The sequence below is a fragment of the Mobula birostris genome, chromosome 31 (genome assembly GCF_030028105.1).
Source record: "Mobula birostris isolate sMobBir1 chromosome 31, sMobBir1.hap1, whole genome shotgun sequence".
In the NCBI taxonomy this organism is placed as follows: Eukaryota; Metazoa; Chordata; class Chondrichthyes; order Myliobatiformes; family Myliobatidae; genus Mobula; species Mobula birostris.
The window spans coordinates 14,669,129-14,683,527 of NC_092400.1; the positions used below are offsets into that span (position 1 = coordinate 14,669,129).

At 38.5% G+C, this 14,399-nt stretch overlaps 1 protein-coding gene across 3 annotated transcripts in view; it reads right to left on the reverse strand.

Moving 5' to 3' along the window:
* Positions 1-3,272: 3,272 nt before the first annotated feature.
* The window catches only part of ascc2 (activating signal cointegrator 1 complex subunit 2), a 47,916-nt gene continuing 36,789 nt past the window's right edge, over positions 3,273-14,399 (reverse strand). For all 3 annotated transcript variants that reach the window (XM_072247875.1, XM_072247873.1, XM_072247874.1), the window contains 4 exons: positions 13,762-13,980; positions 12,573-12,651; positions 9,839-9,933; positions 3,273-4,442 (listed from right to left, as the gene is read on the reverse strand). In XM_072247875.1, coding sequence (XP_072103976.1) covers positions 4,268-4,442; positions 9,839-9,933; positions 12,573-12,651; positions 13,762-13,980 — 568 coding nt within the window. In that variant the 3' untranslated portion in view covers positions 3,273-4,267. The remainder of the gene's footprint in view (positions 4,443-9,838; positions 9,934-12,572; positions 12,652-13,761; positions 13,981-14,399) is intronic.

The following is a 14,399-nucleotide window of genomic DNA, read 5'->3' on the forward strand; positions in this document are numbered from 1 at the left end:
TGTGTGTTCATTTCTCCTTGCCTCTAAATTCTTTTTTACAACGTTCTGATAACACAAATACTGTTTTAGGTCAGTGAGTTTTCACCAGAATTAGAAAATATTCAGAATTGGCTTTATCATCACTGAGTTATAGGACATGAAATTTGTTTTGTGGCAGTGCCGAGATAAATTACAGAAATAAATGGTTTTTTTTGAAGAGACAGTAGCCCAATGAAGGGGTGATGGATAGGAGGATAATTAATAAGTGTGACGATGCAAGGCAGGGAAAGGTAGCAGTGGGAAATTTTATAGGTAATTCTTTAGCTGAGTACTAATGGAAAATCCCTACTTGAACTGACATTATGGCTACTATGTGGAAGAACGAGGGGTCACAGTTTGAGGATAAAGGGGAAGCCTTTTAGGACCGAGATTAGGAAAAACTTCTTCACACAGAGAGTGGTGAATCTGTGGAATTCTCTGCCACAGGAAACAGTTGAGACCAGTTCATTGGCTATATTTAAGAGGGAGTTAGATATGGCCCTTGTGGCTATGGGGATCAGGGGGTATGGAGGGAAGGCTGGTGCAGGGTTCTGAGTTGGATCATAATAAATGGCGGTGCAGGCTCGAAGGGCCGAATGGCCTACTCCTGCACCTATTTTCTATGTTTCTATGTAACTTCAGTGCATCTAATCTCTTAGTAGCAGCACTGTGCAAGAGGTCAAAAAAACTCTGCTAAGGTTTGAAGTTATTGCTGTTAAGGCATAAAAGCTGCAAATTGCACCATAGAAAGATGAAGAGTTGTTTCTGAGCTTGTGTTGAACAACAAGACCAAACAGAAACGAATCTATAAACAGGATATTGTGCATGCTAAGCATTGGCAGCTGCATGTCATATAGAACCAGGCAAATTTACAATCCACATGGTTCAAATCAAAGATGCAATCCTGCCACATCCACTTGTAGGTGAGAGTAGCTAATTAAACAGCTAAACAGAGCTTCTGGGCACCTCAATGCTCGACAATTGGAGGGCCTAACAAAAGTACCAAAGTCAGTATTGAAACAGATGAAGACATATTTGAATACACGTGCAGTGTATTATCCTTGTTGGTTTGTTCATGTTATAATATATGGACAACATAAGTCTCCATGCTATCAAGACTAACAGGACTGGGGATCTGACTGTCCCACCAAGGGTGCTTAAGATATATTCTAAAACTAGTGGCACATGCCATGTTGTTCTTGTAAGGATACAATATTGGCATCTGTCCAATGTATAAAATTGTCTAGATACATCTTGTCTGCAACTACCAATAATCCAATCCACTGAGCAATCTCTTCTGAGTTATTACAGTGATGGAAGGTATTCTTGGGGCTATCACCTGTGAGTCTTTCCAAAAGACCTGTCCTGATCTAGAAACATTGTTGCTGTTTTTTCTTCATCATTTGGTCTAAGTAGCACTTCACAAAGATTGCTGTTTCAGGATAGTTATCAACTTGTAACAAGAATAATTATGGATGGACAACAATGTCACTAAATGTTGACAGAATTTCATTCAGATCCCATAAATTAATAAACAGGAACAAATCAGGGACACTCGTGTATCACTCATATTCTCTTCAACTATTCCAAGAATTGGATGTAGATTTCATCCTCGATACAAATAGGAATTTATGACACAGAAAACCCTTGGGCCGTGGGTTAGACAATCCTAAAAGCTCTATTATGTGATGGACACTGAATACACTCAGTGGCCACTTTAGGTACAAAAGTGGAACCCAGTATGGTCTTATGGTGCTGTAGCCCATCCACTTCAAGGTTTGATGTTCAAAGATACTATTCTGCACACCACTATCGTAACAGGTGGTTAACTGCATTACTGTCAGCTTGAACCAGTCTAGCCCTTCACCCCTGACCTCTCCTATTAACAATGCGTTTTCATCAACAGAACTGCCGCTCACTAATTGTTTTTTTGTTTTTCACACCATTCTCTGTAAACTCTAGAGATGGTGCGTGAGACGTCCCAGGAGATAAGCAGTTTATATGCTCAAACTCCACCATCACACCAACAATCATTTTGCCTGGATTACATTTCTTCTGCATTCTGATTATTTGTCTGAACAACAACTGAACCTCTTGACCATGTCTCTATGTTTTTATGCGTTGAGTTGCTTCCACATGATTAACTAATGAGATATTTGCATTAACGAGCAGATGTACCTATAACAATGGCAGTCTAGTGTAGTCCCAGAGTGTTAATTTATACTTTGCATATTTTTTTCTCCTGGGCCAGCTGGCAGTTCCTGCTTATCCTGGTGACTAGGCTCAAAAAAAAATGAAAAAAAAATCCTAATTAGTGATTTCTTAACTTGGATAGCGACACTTAATTCTGTCTGCATAGTTTGCAGACAGAATTGCGTGTTATCAAATGGGCAGCCCACATGACCATGTGATCGTGAATTTATCAAGATTTGTCAGTGAATTTTATTGTTCTACCAGATGAACTATATTTCACCCAGCAAAAAAAAACTTCTGGAGGAACTCATTCGGTCTAACAGCATCAGGAGGCAACGAGCTGGTCAGCATTTTAGGTCAATATCCTGCATCAAGATCGATGATTCATTCCTTTGCTGCTACTGATGTTGCTTGATCTGCTGAGTTCGTACAGCAAGTTTCAGCATTTGCAGTCTTGTGTCCTTATTTTAAACAACTTTTCTCATACTTGTATCATCACCATTAATGGTCTTAACAATTTCGACATAATTGACCCATCTTAAATCCTTGACCATTGTTTTAAAGATGGTAGAGAAGAAATTTGTCTTCAAGCAGGATATTCTTAACTGTTGCTGTATGCAGTGCTGGATATGTAATCACTAATAATCTACTATGGTCATTTTTTGCCACTTTCTTGCACAAATTTCTAGCCCTGTGGATTATAAGACTTGTATTCTCTGTCATCTTTTGTCATAAATTCTTTGACACTTTAATCATTTTCATTTCACTTCTACACTTTCTTTCCTGTTTTATCATGAACCATATTTAATGTTTCATTTTAATCTCCAGCCTTGAATCATCACCAGGATATCTTTCGTTGTCATAAGAATGTATTTAGTTCATACCCAAACTAGCTCCAGTATTTATCATTTAACTTATAATGTATATTTACACCAATTTGAATGTAAGTTTTTCTTGTGCTGCTAGAAATGAAAGCACAGACAATGACTCTGGCACTACTCCTTATGAATTACAGAAAACTAGGGGATATGCAGAAAGAAATGAAAATCCGTAGCTTAAACTGTTTGTTTAATTGTATGTTTCCACATGTGCGACACCATTTTATAGAAATACAACACAAATAAGTCAGTTAGCTGCAAGAGGCTATGCAGAAATGTGCAATTAAAGCCACCCTTGTTGGCAAAGTTCACATCCTCAAATTGAAAGAAATACAAATATACTGACGGATGGCACATATTTTATTTCATAAGTATTTATATCACATGTAAATCTCTATGCAAATTCATTGGTTGTAATTAAGTGTGGATTCTGTAATTACCACTGGTTAGTACAAACCATAAACTCTGCAAATCGAGAATTAGTCTATTGTTCTTTTCAAATCATCAATGTGCAAACTGACTGTGTCATGCATACATGCATCCTTTATACTTTCCCCAATGCTTTCACACGAGTCCAAGTCAAGATTTCAAACAAGGGGCAAAAAAAAGATTTCCATAGTCTAGGTACCCAAGACTGCCAAGCTGTCTCTTAACAGCCAGGTCAAACTTGGCACCAATGACAGGTTTTGAAACCAGAATGAAAAGAAAACTTCTCTGGATATTAAATACTACATGACATTAGTGCACCTAAAAAGAAGAATGAAGGATAAAGTATCTTTTCTCAGAAAATTTTAAATATGAGTTCTATTTGCTTAATTACTCAATTGTAGCATGGTCCAACAATAATGGACAAATGCATTAAAGATACATCAAACTGAATTACAAACAGATTGAAACATTTGCAAAAGTATTCTATCACTGCAGTCTAGTTTTGACTGGCATAAATTTGGCCATCACGTTTGTCAGATTGAGATTGTGCAGCAAAATATTCAAGGGACTGAACACTATCCAGAAAAAGAGAAAAAATAAATTTATTATATTTAATACATTTGGCTCCTCTTGCCTAAGAACGTTATGGAAAATAAGGGCCCATTTATACAGCATATGATCAAAGTGGGATAAAAGATGAATTTTTAAAAGAACAGAAGGAAGAAGAAAACGTTAAGTAGAAATAATGATTAAAAAGAAGTTGGAATCATTCCTTTGTTGCGCTTTCTATCTGCTAGTGATCGTCGATTATGATTGGCTCGAAGAGATTTATTGGTCTCCTTTTTTCTTCTTTCTGCTAGTGTTTCTTTGGATTGTCCCTGGCCCTTTGCACCCCCTACAACAGCAGCGTTGTCACGTTTGATCCTGCAGAAATATAATTTTAGACATTATTTAGACAAAAGAAAATAATTAATGTGAAACAATTGATTTTTTGTCATTCAGAGGAGCCAACCTAACATAAATCAATCACAATGGGATATTGTGATGGGAGAAGAAAATTCTTGGAAAGGCAGTACAGTGATGAGATTTGCAGTAAATTTAACTAGTGTCACAATGTGTGCATGTTTATAAATTCCCTAAAGACCAGTTCAAAATCCAGAGATTCCCCATAATGAATGAAAATTATTGAAAAATAAGCACTGCAATTACAATGTACCTCAAATGACACAAAAGTCTAAATCATTCAAAAAAAATTACAACTAAAGAGGACAACGTAAAAATCTGAAGAACTTTGATTAAAATGTTCTCAATTAGAAGTCCGCTGCAGTATTTTTAACTGAAAATTTTTAGCATAGGCCATACCTGGACAAAAAAATCAGATGGAAGCCTGAGAAAGGTCTGTCATATTAAACAACTCACCTTGCAACACACAAAATACTCAGTTCCTCCAGCATTTTGTGTGTGTTGCTTCTTGGATTTCCAGCATCTGCAGATTTTCTTGTGAATAAACAACTAACCTTGGGAGTTTGAAAAGCAATTCATATACATGGATTTCCCAGCAAGACCACACAATGACCACACAGAAATAATTTTTAAATACAGTGGATTCCAGTTAACTGGATCACATTGGGGCCAGTACATCTTGGCCCAAATAACCGAAGTTTCACCGAAATAGTTAAAGAGTCAAATTACTGGTTAACTTAGTAACAAATTATGTATTTAAATGAAATACAGAACAAATCAGAACACTACCAATGCTACTACTGTACTATAAGACTGTATTAGTTCCTGATAGTTATTGACAAGAGGTATTTATCCAGTGTATGCTGCCGCGTATGGGGTATCCAGGGAGGTTAGCACCTCTGGTAAAGGGGCTCGTCACGTTCATTTTGGGACAGTTGACTCACCTTTAGTCCCCACTGGACACTCAGATCTCATCTGTGGCTTCAAGTAGCTGTTTGCATGTGACAGTGGCCTCCCAAAATACACCACCTCACACTTGTCTGGATTAAATTCCATCAGCTATTTTTCCATGGAAATTTCCAACTGACCTATATCCTGTAATATCCTTTAACATCCTGGAATATCTGCAATTCCACCCACTTTTATGTCACCTAAAATCAGGTTACCTATATTTTCATTCAGGTCATTTATATACAATTCTGATCTTTATAGAACAACAATCATGTACCTTCAGTCAAACAAACTCCTCCCACACATCAGCCTCTGTCTTCTCTTGCTAAACTAAGCCATCTACTGGATGCACCTAACAAGTTCTATCACATTTAAGTCACTGGTGCAAAGGGAGTCTCAGTCAATACTGGTGAAATTAAAATCTTCTGTTCTTTTTACATCTGTGCATGATCTACCCAAGTATTCATTACTCTGGCTTTTGGGAGACATATAATTCATTACAGTCACTACACCTATCTTATTCCTGAGTTCTACTCAGGAAGACTTTAGGAAGATTAAGCCCGCACTGCTCCCTGTTACTGTTGATGGTGAGGACATGGATGTGGTGAGGATATACATGTACCTGGGGGTGCACCTGGATGACAGACTTGAGTGCAGCACCAACACAGAGGCTGTGTACAAGAAGGGACAGAGTCACCTCTACTTCCTGAGGAGATTGAGGTCTTTTGGAGTATGCAGGTCTCTCCTTCACATGTTCTACCAGTCTGTTGTCGCCAGTACAATCTTCTATGCAGTGGTGTGCTGGGACAATAGTATCAACACGGGTGATGCCAACAGGCTCAATAAATTGATTAGAAAGGCTGGCTCTATTATAGGAGTCAAAATGGACACACTGGAGGCTGTGGTAGAACAAAGGACCCTACGGAAAATCCTGGCAATTGTGGACAATGTTTCTCACCCTCTGCATGTCACCGTGAGGAGCACTTTTAGTAATAGAGTATGACAACTGCGCTGCTCCAAAGAGCAGTATATGAGGTCATTCTTATACTCGGCCATAAGGCTTTATGATGAGTCGACCTGTAGCCAGGGAAGTGGTGACACCCCTCCTGTTAAACTGAAATAACTTCTTTATTCTTTCTACTTCTCTTCTTATATTTATATATCTACGCACTTGTAATGCTACTGTGACACTAATTTCCTTTGGGATCAATAAAGTAGCTATCTATCTATCTACCCACCCATATGGCTTCACTGAATGTCCTCCTGAAGTGCAGTTGTGTCATTCTCGCCGAATCCGGAGGTCCATCAGCCAATCCTCATTGGGGAGAGGGTCAGCAACCTTAAATTCCTCGGTGTTATCATTTCAGAGGATCTTTCCTGGGCCCAGCACGTAAGTGACATTACGAAGAGAGCATGGCAGTGCCTCTACTTCCTTCAAGGTTTGTGAAGATTTGGCATGACGCCTAAAACTTTGACAAACTTCTATCAATGTGTGGTGGAGAGTATACTGACTGGTTGTATCACGGCCTGGTATGTAAATACCAATGCCCTTGAACAGAAAGTCCGACAATAATTAGTGGGTACAGCTCAGACCATCACGAGTAAAGCCCACCCTACCATTGAGCACATCTACATGGGGTGCTGTCGCAGGAAGACAGCATTCATCATCGAGGATTTCCACCAGCCAGGCCATGCTCTCTTCTCACTGCTGCCATTAGAAAGTTGGTACAGAAGCTTCAGGAACCACACCACCACTGTTCAGTAACAGCTGTTACCCCTCAACCATCAGGCTCCTGAATACGAGGGATAACTTCACTTGCATCATGAACTGAACTGTTTCCACAACCAATGGACTCAAGGTTAAATTTACTGTCATCTGACTGTACATATAGACAACCAAACCGAACAATGTTCTTTCACACTACAGTGCACCCACACAACATATATCACAAGCAGCATTATAAGCCAGTATTATTATACTAAAAATTAAGTTAATAATAGATTTCAAAGTGCATGTAGAAAAGTGCAACCCAGGTAAACACTAAACAGTAAACACCCTGCTGTACTAGTGACAAGACCTCAGTGGTGGCAGGATATTCATTAGTCTCACAGCCCTGAGGGAAGAAGCTGTTACCCCAGTCTGGCAATCATTATCCAGATGCTCCTGCACCTCCTTCCTGACAATAGTGGGTCAAATAGATTGTGGGATGGGTGGTAGGATCCCCAACAATGCTTTAGTTCTTTTGTCTGCAATGCTCCTGGTAAATATCACAAATGAGGGGGAAGGAGATCCTGGTAATCCCCTCAGCTCTTTTTACTATCCTCTGTAGGGTCTTGTGATTGATGCCTTGCAACATCCATATCACACAAAGATGCAACTAGGCAGGACATTCTCTATGGTGCTTCTGTGGAAAGTTGTTAGAGTGGGGGTGGGGAGCCATGCATGACTCAACCTTCTCAGAAAGTGCAGATGCTTTTGTGCCTTCTTGACTACTGAGAAGATGTTGTGGGTCCCGGTTAGATCGTCCTTTAACAGCACACCAAGGAACTTTGTGCTCTTCACCCTCTCCGTGGCAGAGTTATTGATGTGCTGTAGAGAGTGGTCAACCTGCACCTTCCTGAAGTCCACAATCATCTCCTTTGTCTTATCCAAACTGAGACTCAGGTTGTTGTTTGTGCACCATTTAACAAGCCTCTCTACCTCTGTTTGCCGATTCACCATTGTTGATCTCCCTGTGAACTGGTTTAATTCGTTTAACCAGTGGTCTGCATGCAGGGATTAGCAAAGTGGATGTGTGGCCTGAGTATCCGAGGTGAGGACAAGGGATAGGCATGTAGGCTTAACAAATATTGGTATATATTCTCTCCTCTGGTTGTGAAGTTGACATGCCAGTAGAACTTTGGCAAGACTATTTAAGTTGGCATGTTTGAAGTTCCCAGTAACAATGAAAACACCATTAAGGTGAGTGGCTTCAAGGTTGCAGATTGCACCATGGAGCTTCGCAGCGCTTCCCCAGCAATAGCACGGGGGTGGGGGGGGGGGGATGTAAACAGCGATAATCATAGTGGCTGAGAGTTCCCTGCACTTCACCATTAAATACACTTATCTGCAATGAGCAGTGGGCCATTACTACCGAGGCATTCACACACCGGTTCTTATTGACATAGACACACAGACCTCCTTCCCCAAATCTTGCTGTCCACCCGAAAGGAGATTAGCCCTTCTAGCTGGATAGTCAAGTCTGCTCTGGTGTCTTGAAGCCATGCTTCTGTCCGGACAAGTGTGCAACAGTCCCTCATCTCTCACTGGTTCAGACACAAATGCAAGTAGTTCAGTTAAATTCTACTCCAGCCAAGAGCAGGTATACTGCATCCTGGCATAGGTCTCCTGGAATCTTTTTTTTTGCTTTGGGTAGCTCTGTGTCAATGCAATCTCAGGAAGGTGTTAGTCACCTTAACTGCAAGCCTTGCCGACCAACACCCAGATGGCAAACTTGGAATTTCCATATAAGCCATAAGGAAGAAAATACTTAATACCTCAATAAGATTTTTCTCTTAATATGAATTATATCCTCCTCTTTTATTTTCAACTTTAGAATCATCGAAGTAAAAATAGCACCAAATTTTTCAAAAACTGAAGATTTATGTTTAAACTAATGTGGGAGGAAACCAACACATCCTTGCAGATGCAGGAAGAACATGTAAATTTTTCAGAGGTAGCACCCAAGGTCAGGATTAATCCTGGGACACTGGAGCAGTGAGGCAGCAGCAATAACTCTGCTGCGCGGATGTGCTCCCCCAAACAAATGATCTTGTTGCTTCAGGTTTAAAAGTCAAACCATCAGGAGAGGAGCTTGAAAAATAAAATAGACACTAGAGTAAACACTGCCACGCATGATGGCACTTTCAACTAATTTTACTGTATCTTAATCAATATTTTGTAAATGCATGCATATTTTTCCTTCATGAAATGAAATTAAAGCATGTAAAATTAAGTAAAATCAGAATATAAATAAAATAGGCATGTAAATGTGGCTGCAGTGCTTCTCTACTACACTTAGAAAGTAATTACTCCGAAATCTGCACTCATTCTTGGAGAACTTTGTCCCTGGAGTGAGTCTGAACACTTACAGGTATGTACCCTCCAAAGTTCAAAGTTCAATATATTATCAAAGCATATATACCATATACAACCATGAGTGCCCGCAAGGGGACAAATGTCAATGAATCTCCATACTATAAACATGACATCCACTCGGGCTATGGTGCTGGGAAGCGGCATATCCACAACAATTAAACATGCACGACAGACTGTTAAGGAAAATTACTTGAAAAGATAATATGATAAAGACACTATTATAATAACACGTCAAACATGTTTTCTTTGCTCGGCCACGCCTCCTTACCCTTTTCTTGCACAGAAAGCAGCACGCCTTGCTTCAGCCTTTTCTCTCAGCAATGCTGGGTCCTGCACAAATAGATCCCTCTTCGGTCCTTCCTCCTGGAAATTACAACAATCCATTAATCATCACATTTTTCAGCAATTTCAAACACCATTCTTTTTGCCTTCACAGATACAGATCTTTGGTAGCTTGCTGGTTTACATCCAGAACCATCATTCATTCTCCAACAATCTGAACAATAGAATAAGCTGAAAATATGCTGGATTTAGCAAGCATGCTGTGTATTTCCACACTGTTCTATTTTAATTTCAATTTTCAAAGTCTGTAGTTTTTTTTGGTTTTCAAATTTTAAACAATAGTTTTATATGTATCGGAATATTAAAAATAACTACATGGGATATACAGCACCACCCTATTTAAATAGCCTTTATGATCAGAGCAGTGGATTTTTGTGTTTAAACAATCGAAGTAACAACTTCAAACCTGGAAATTTTATTTTAATTTTATGAGTAGTTTACTTTCATTTATGCATTCAATCCACATTTCTGCATGAAGATATTTCAGTAATTAACCGCAGTTTTCGAAGAATGAAAAACTTTGGGAAGAGAACTGTAGCGATTTACTCAAACTACTGTAGAGGATGAGAAGTTGCAGTTATATAGAAAGACTGGGATGCTGAGTTTATTGCCCCCACCCCCAACAGTAGAATCAGACTAACAGGAGACTTGATGCAAGAGTGAAAATCGTTTAATTTTTAGTCAGCAAACAAGCAGAAATCATTTCCAATTGCTGAACCAGAGTGCATTAACTTAAGGTAAAAGGCAAGATGGATTCATCAGGAAAATATTTTAATCTAATACATTAGGATGCAGTGCCTGATAGGATGGCAGATATGGGAAAACAATGAGACAAGATGTGCTGATTTCTGTGTCAGTATGGTAAGAATCTGTGGCAGGAGAAAAGTAATATTTGTTCTGAAACATCCTCGTGCTGATCTTTCCAGCTCCCCTTCCTTCAAAGGGGAACAGATAAAATACTTGATTGAAAAAAAGAGTTACTGAACAGATGCTGAGGAAGGATATGGGAGTTAATTAGATTACTTTGGGCATAAACTCAATAGGCTGAGAGACTTTATGAAAACAGTTACTTTCTCCCACCATGTCATTTAATGTGAACAGGATTACATAATTTGTAGTGTTGGTGAAAGAACTGGACGGCACTGGGTGAACTTAACAGATTGATTGTGTTTCTCATTTAAATAGAACAAAAGCAGAGCTTTGATAGAAAAACTTTATTTTCTTCCCCAAAAAAAAACAAAATCCTAATGGAGTGCCTCTCAAAAGAAATGATTATTTGACAAAAATCTGTGTGAATGTGTACTGAATATCCTCAAATGTTACGGCTAAATAAGTTACAAATACTTCTGCCTTGAGTTCTAACATATTGGCCTTTAGAGTGAAAAGAATTTCTTGGCAAAGTGCTATCGGTAGGTTCTAAATTGCCTTTCATTTTGGAAAATTGCTTAAACAAATCCAAGTCTTGCCTTTATTGTAAAGTGATTGTGAATGAAATGAAAGATTAGTTTTGAAGAAAGGTCATCAACCTGAAACTTTAATCCTGTTTCTCTCCCCACTGAATAATTCCAGTATTACAGAATTTTAGATTGTCAGAATTTGCAGTTGGTTTTTCATAAATAATTTGACTTAGAGTAACATAATTATTTTTCTAAATGCTGCATATTGAGAAGAGACGAAATAGGCCAAACCAAATTGGATTGCAACTAGCAGATGTTGAAAATGTTTTAAACGAATGCGGGGACAAACCAAATAAATGTAAGTACAAATACAGGAAAGAAAGTGACAGACAATTGGAAAGCTTGTTATTCCAAATGCAAATATGCCACTTAATATTCAATAAGATATGCTTCCTGAGTAGCAGCTGCATAAATCTTAGGCAGGCCACATTTGGAGTACTGTGTGCCGTTTTGGTCACCACATTATAAAAAGGAAGTGGAGAGGGTGCAGAGGAGGTTCACTGGGATGTTGCTTGGACTGGACAGTTATAGCTATAAAGGAGAGGTTGGTCAAACCTGGATAATTTTGTCTCAATACTCAGAGGTGGAGGTGTGAAAATTATGAAGTATTAAGAGTCAAAGAAAAAGTAGATAATCACAGCCCATTTCCAAGATTGGAAGAAATGTCTCCATTTTAGAGGAAATAGGTTTAAGTGAGATTTGCAAAGCAAATTTTTTTTTTGTACATAGAGAGTAGTAGGTGCTTAGAATGCATTGCCAGAGAAGGTGGTGAAAGCAGACATGGTAGCAACTTCTAAAACAAACACAAAAACAGGCAGGGCGCAGAGAGATATGGACATTGCAAGCAGATGGGAATAGTTTAGTTTAACATCATGGTTGGTGCAGATAGGCCTTTTCCTGTGCTCTATTGTTTTATGTTCTAAACTAGTGAATACCTTAAGGGAACGATCAGGGAGAAGATAATAAGCTTAGAATGATTCATCTTGAATTTGTCTTCGCTGCAACTTCATTATTTGAATTAATATAGAAAGACACAAAAGGTATTCAAATACAATCACCAATCCCACCCTGGGAATCAAAAACAAGCTAGAAGAATATCAAAACATAATTGTAAAGTAAATGGAATATTAGTCTGTGCATCAGCTTCCATAAGTTGCAAAATTGCACAAACTGGATTTCATTGGTCTAAATAATTTGCATTACCTTTGGTACTTCATCTTCAGCTTCCTCTTCTTCTTCTACTTCCTCTTTCTGTCGTAGAACACGAGGGATCGTAAATGGTCTGTGGGAAAACAAGCAAGTGGATTATGGTGCACACACAGACAAGCAAAGCTTTTTATTTGTGAATGCCACTGAGCTTCAAAATGCACCTGTCCAATTTAAAAATTATTACATTTGGTTCCTGGAAATGTATGTCAAATGCATAAAGAACAGACTATTGAAGACAATTCCTCAATTACAGGAGCCTAATTTCAATTCCGCACTGGCTTCCTTGTCCTAGATGGAAAAAATGCTAAAGTCTTGAAAACGTTGGAGCACACATATCCCTTTAAGTTGACTGTTGAGCTTCTACATAATCAATCTATAATATACTTTGCATCTATATGCACACCCTCTATACAAAATACATTTACTGTTTAACAATTTCAAACTTGGAAATCTTTACTCTCATGAAATTCTATCTTTTCCTTACTTAAATTCCACATCATGCCATTTGGCTGTCATTGTAATATTTTATTTTCAGTTTGTTGACAATACATCAATTAACTTTTACTGACTTACTAAACTTTCTTCCGAGTCTAAAGGAACAAACTCCTTTTATAGAACTATAAAATCCTTGGTTCACTTTTCTTCAAAGCCTTTCAAATGAAATCATATATTACCCTCATGTATGTAAAAAGATCTGCCTGAAGGCTGGTGAAAATCTTCCTGCTGGGATATACCCTGTACACAAATTCCCACATGGGCAGAGAGCCTTGACTTCACACAACATGAGAAACTACTCACTTGTAGCTAATTGGCTACAACCCTTCTGGATCATGCCAGCTTTTACCCTTAATTTTCTGGATTGAGACAGAAAGCAAGGATAGAGAGATTATAAAATTATCAACCCAACAGCAAAAGAAAATTATACCACTGTGCTTTCATTAGTTCATCCTCCATAAACTTAACAAGGGTGTACTTTTACATCAATAATACATACAGCTAAACAAAAAGAGTATCTGTAAATAATTTCAAAGTGCAATATTGAAAAACACAATCAAATATTATGAGTTTAGTAATTAACAACAGGTTTTATATTAATAGACTGAACATCACAAATACCTTTGGTAACACGCAGTTTTCTAAATAAGGTATCAATCACATTATCGCATATTACCATTCATCCTACCTTCTGCTGATAAGTTCATCATCAGAATCCACGTCATTTGCTCCAATTTGATTAACGTCATACGTGTCATCATATTCGTCATCATATTCATCCCCATAAAACTGAACTCCATCTTCTACAGGCACATCCTCTACAACTATACTATAAGTATTATATCTTTCCTTCTGTTGTGCAATGTGAGTTTTATCATCAAGCAGCGCTTTCCCACTTTCTCCTTTTCTGCAAAGATGAAAATACAATCCTAGTGAAAATCTCACAGCATATTTTGTGTTCATCTCATAAATTTAATTAAATTGTTATCTGTGCAAGAAAATGAAGTCGCTTGTAGGTTATTGGCTGCAGTGATCTTTTCCGGAGACACACACTACCTGCAGTATGCACCTCAAGACACTGGGAAGCTACCATCAGTGCTGCCTTCACAAAATACTCCCATCCATTGACAGTGTAACCAAACAAACATCGCTGCCTTCCTGTTTCCTCTCAGGTCAATATCATCTCATCACAACACTGGACTCCCAAAACAAGCACACAGCTCCAAGCTCCATCACAGCAAAGGACTTCACTACTCACCAACCCGACCCATCAGGCACCTCCTGCCCCATTTGTAGTGAGTCCGGGGTTCCAGGATTAGCCTCGTC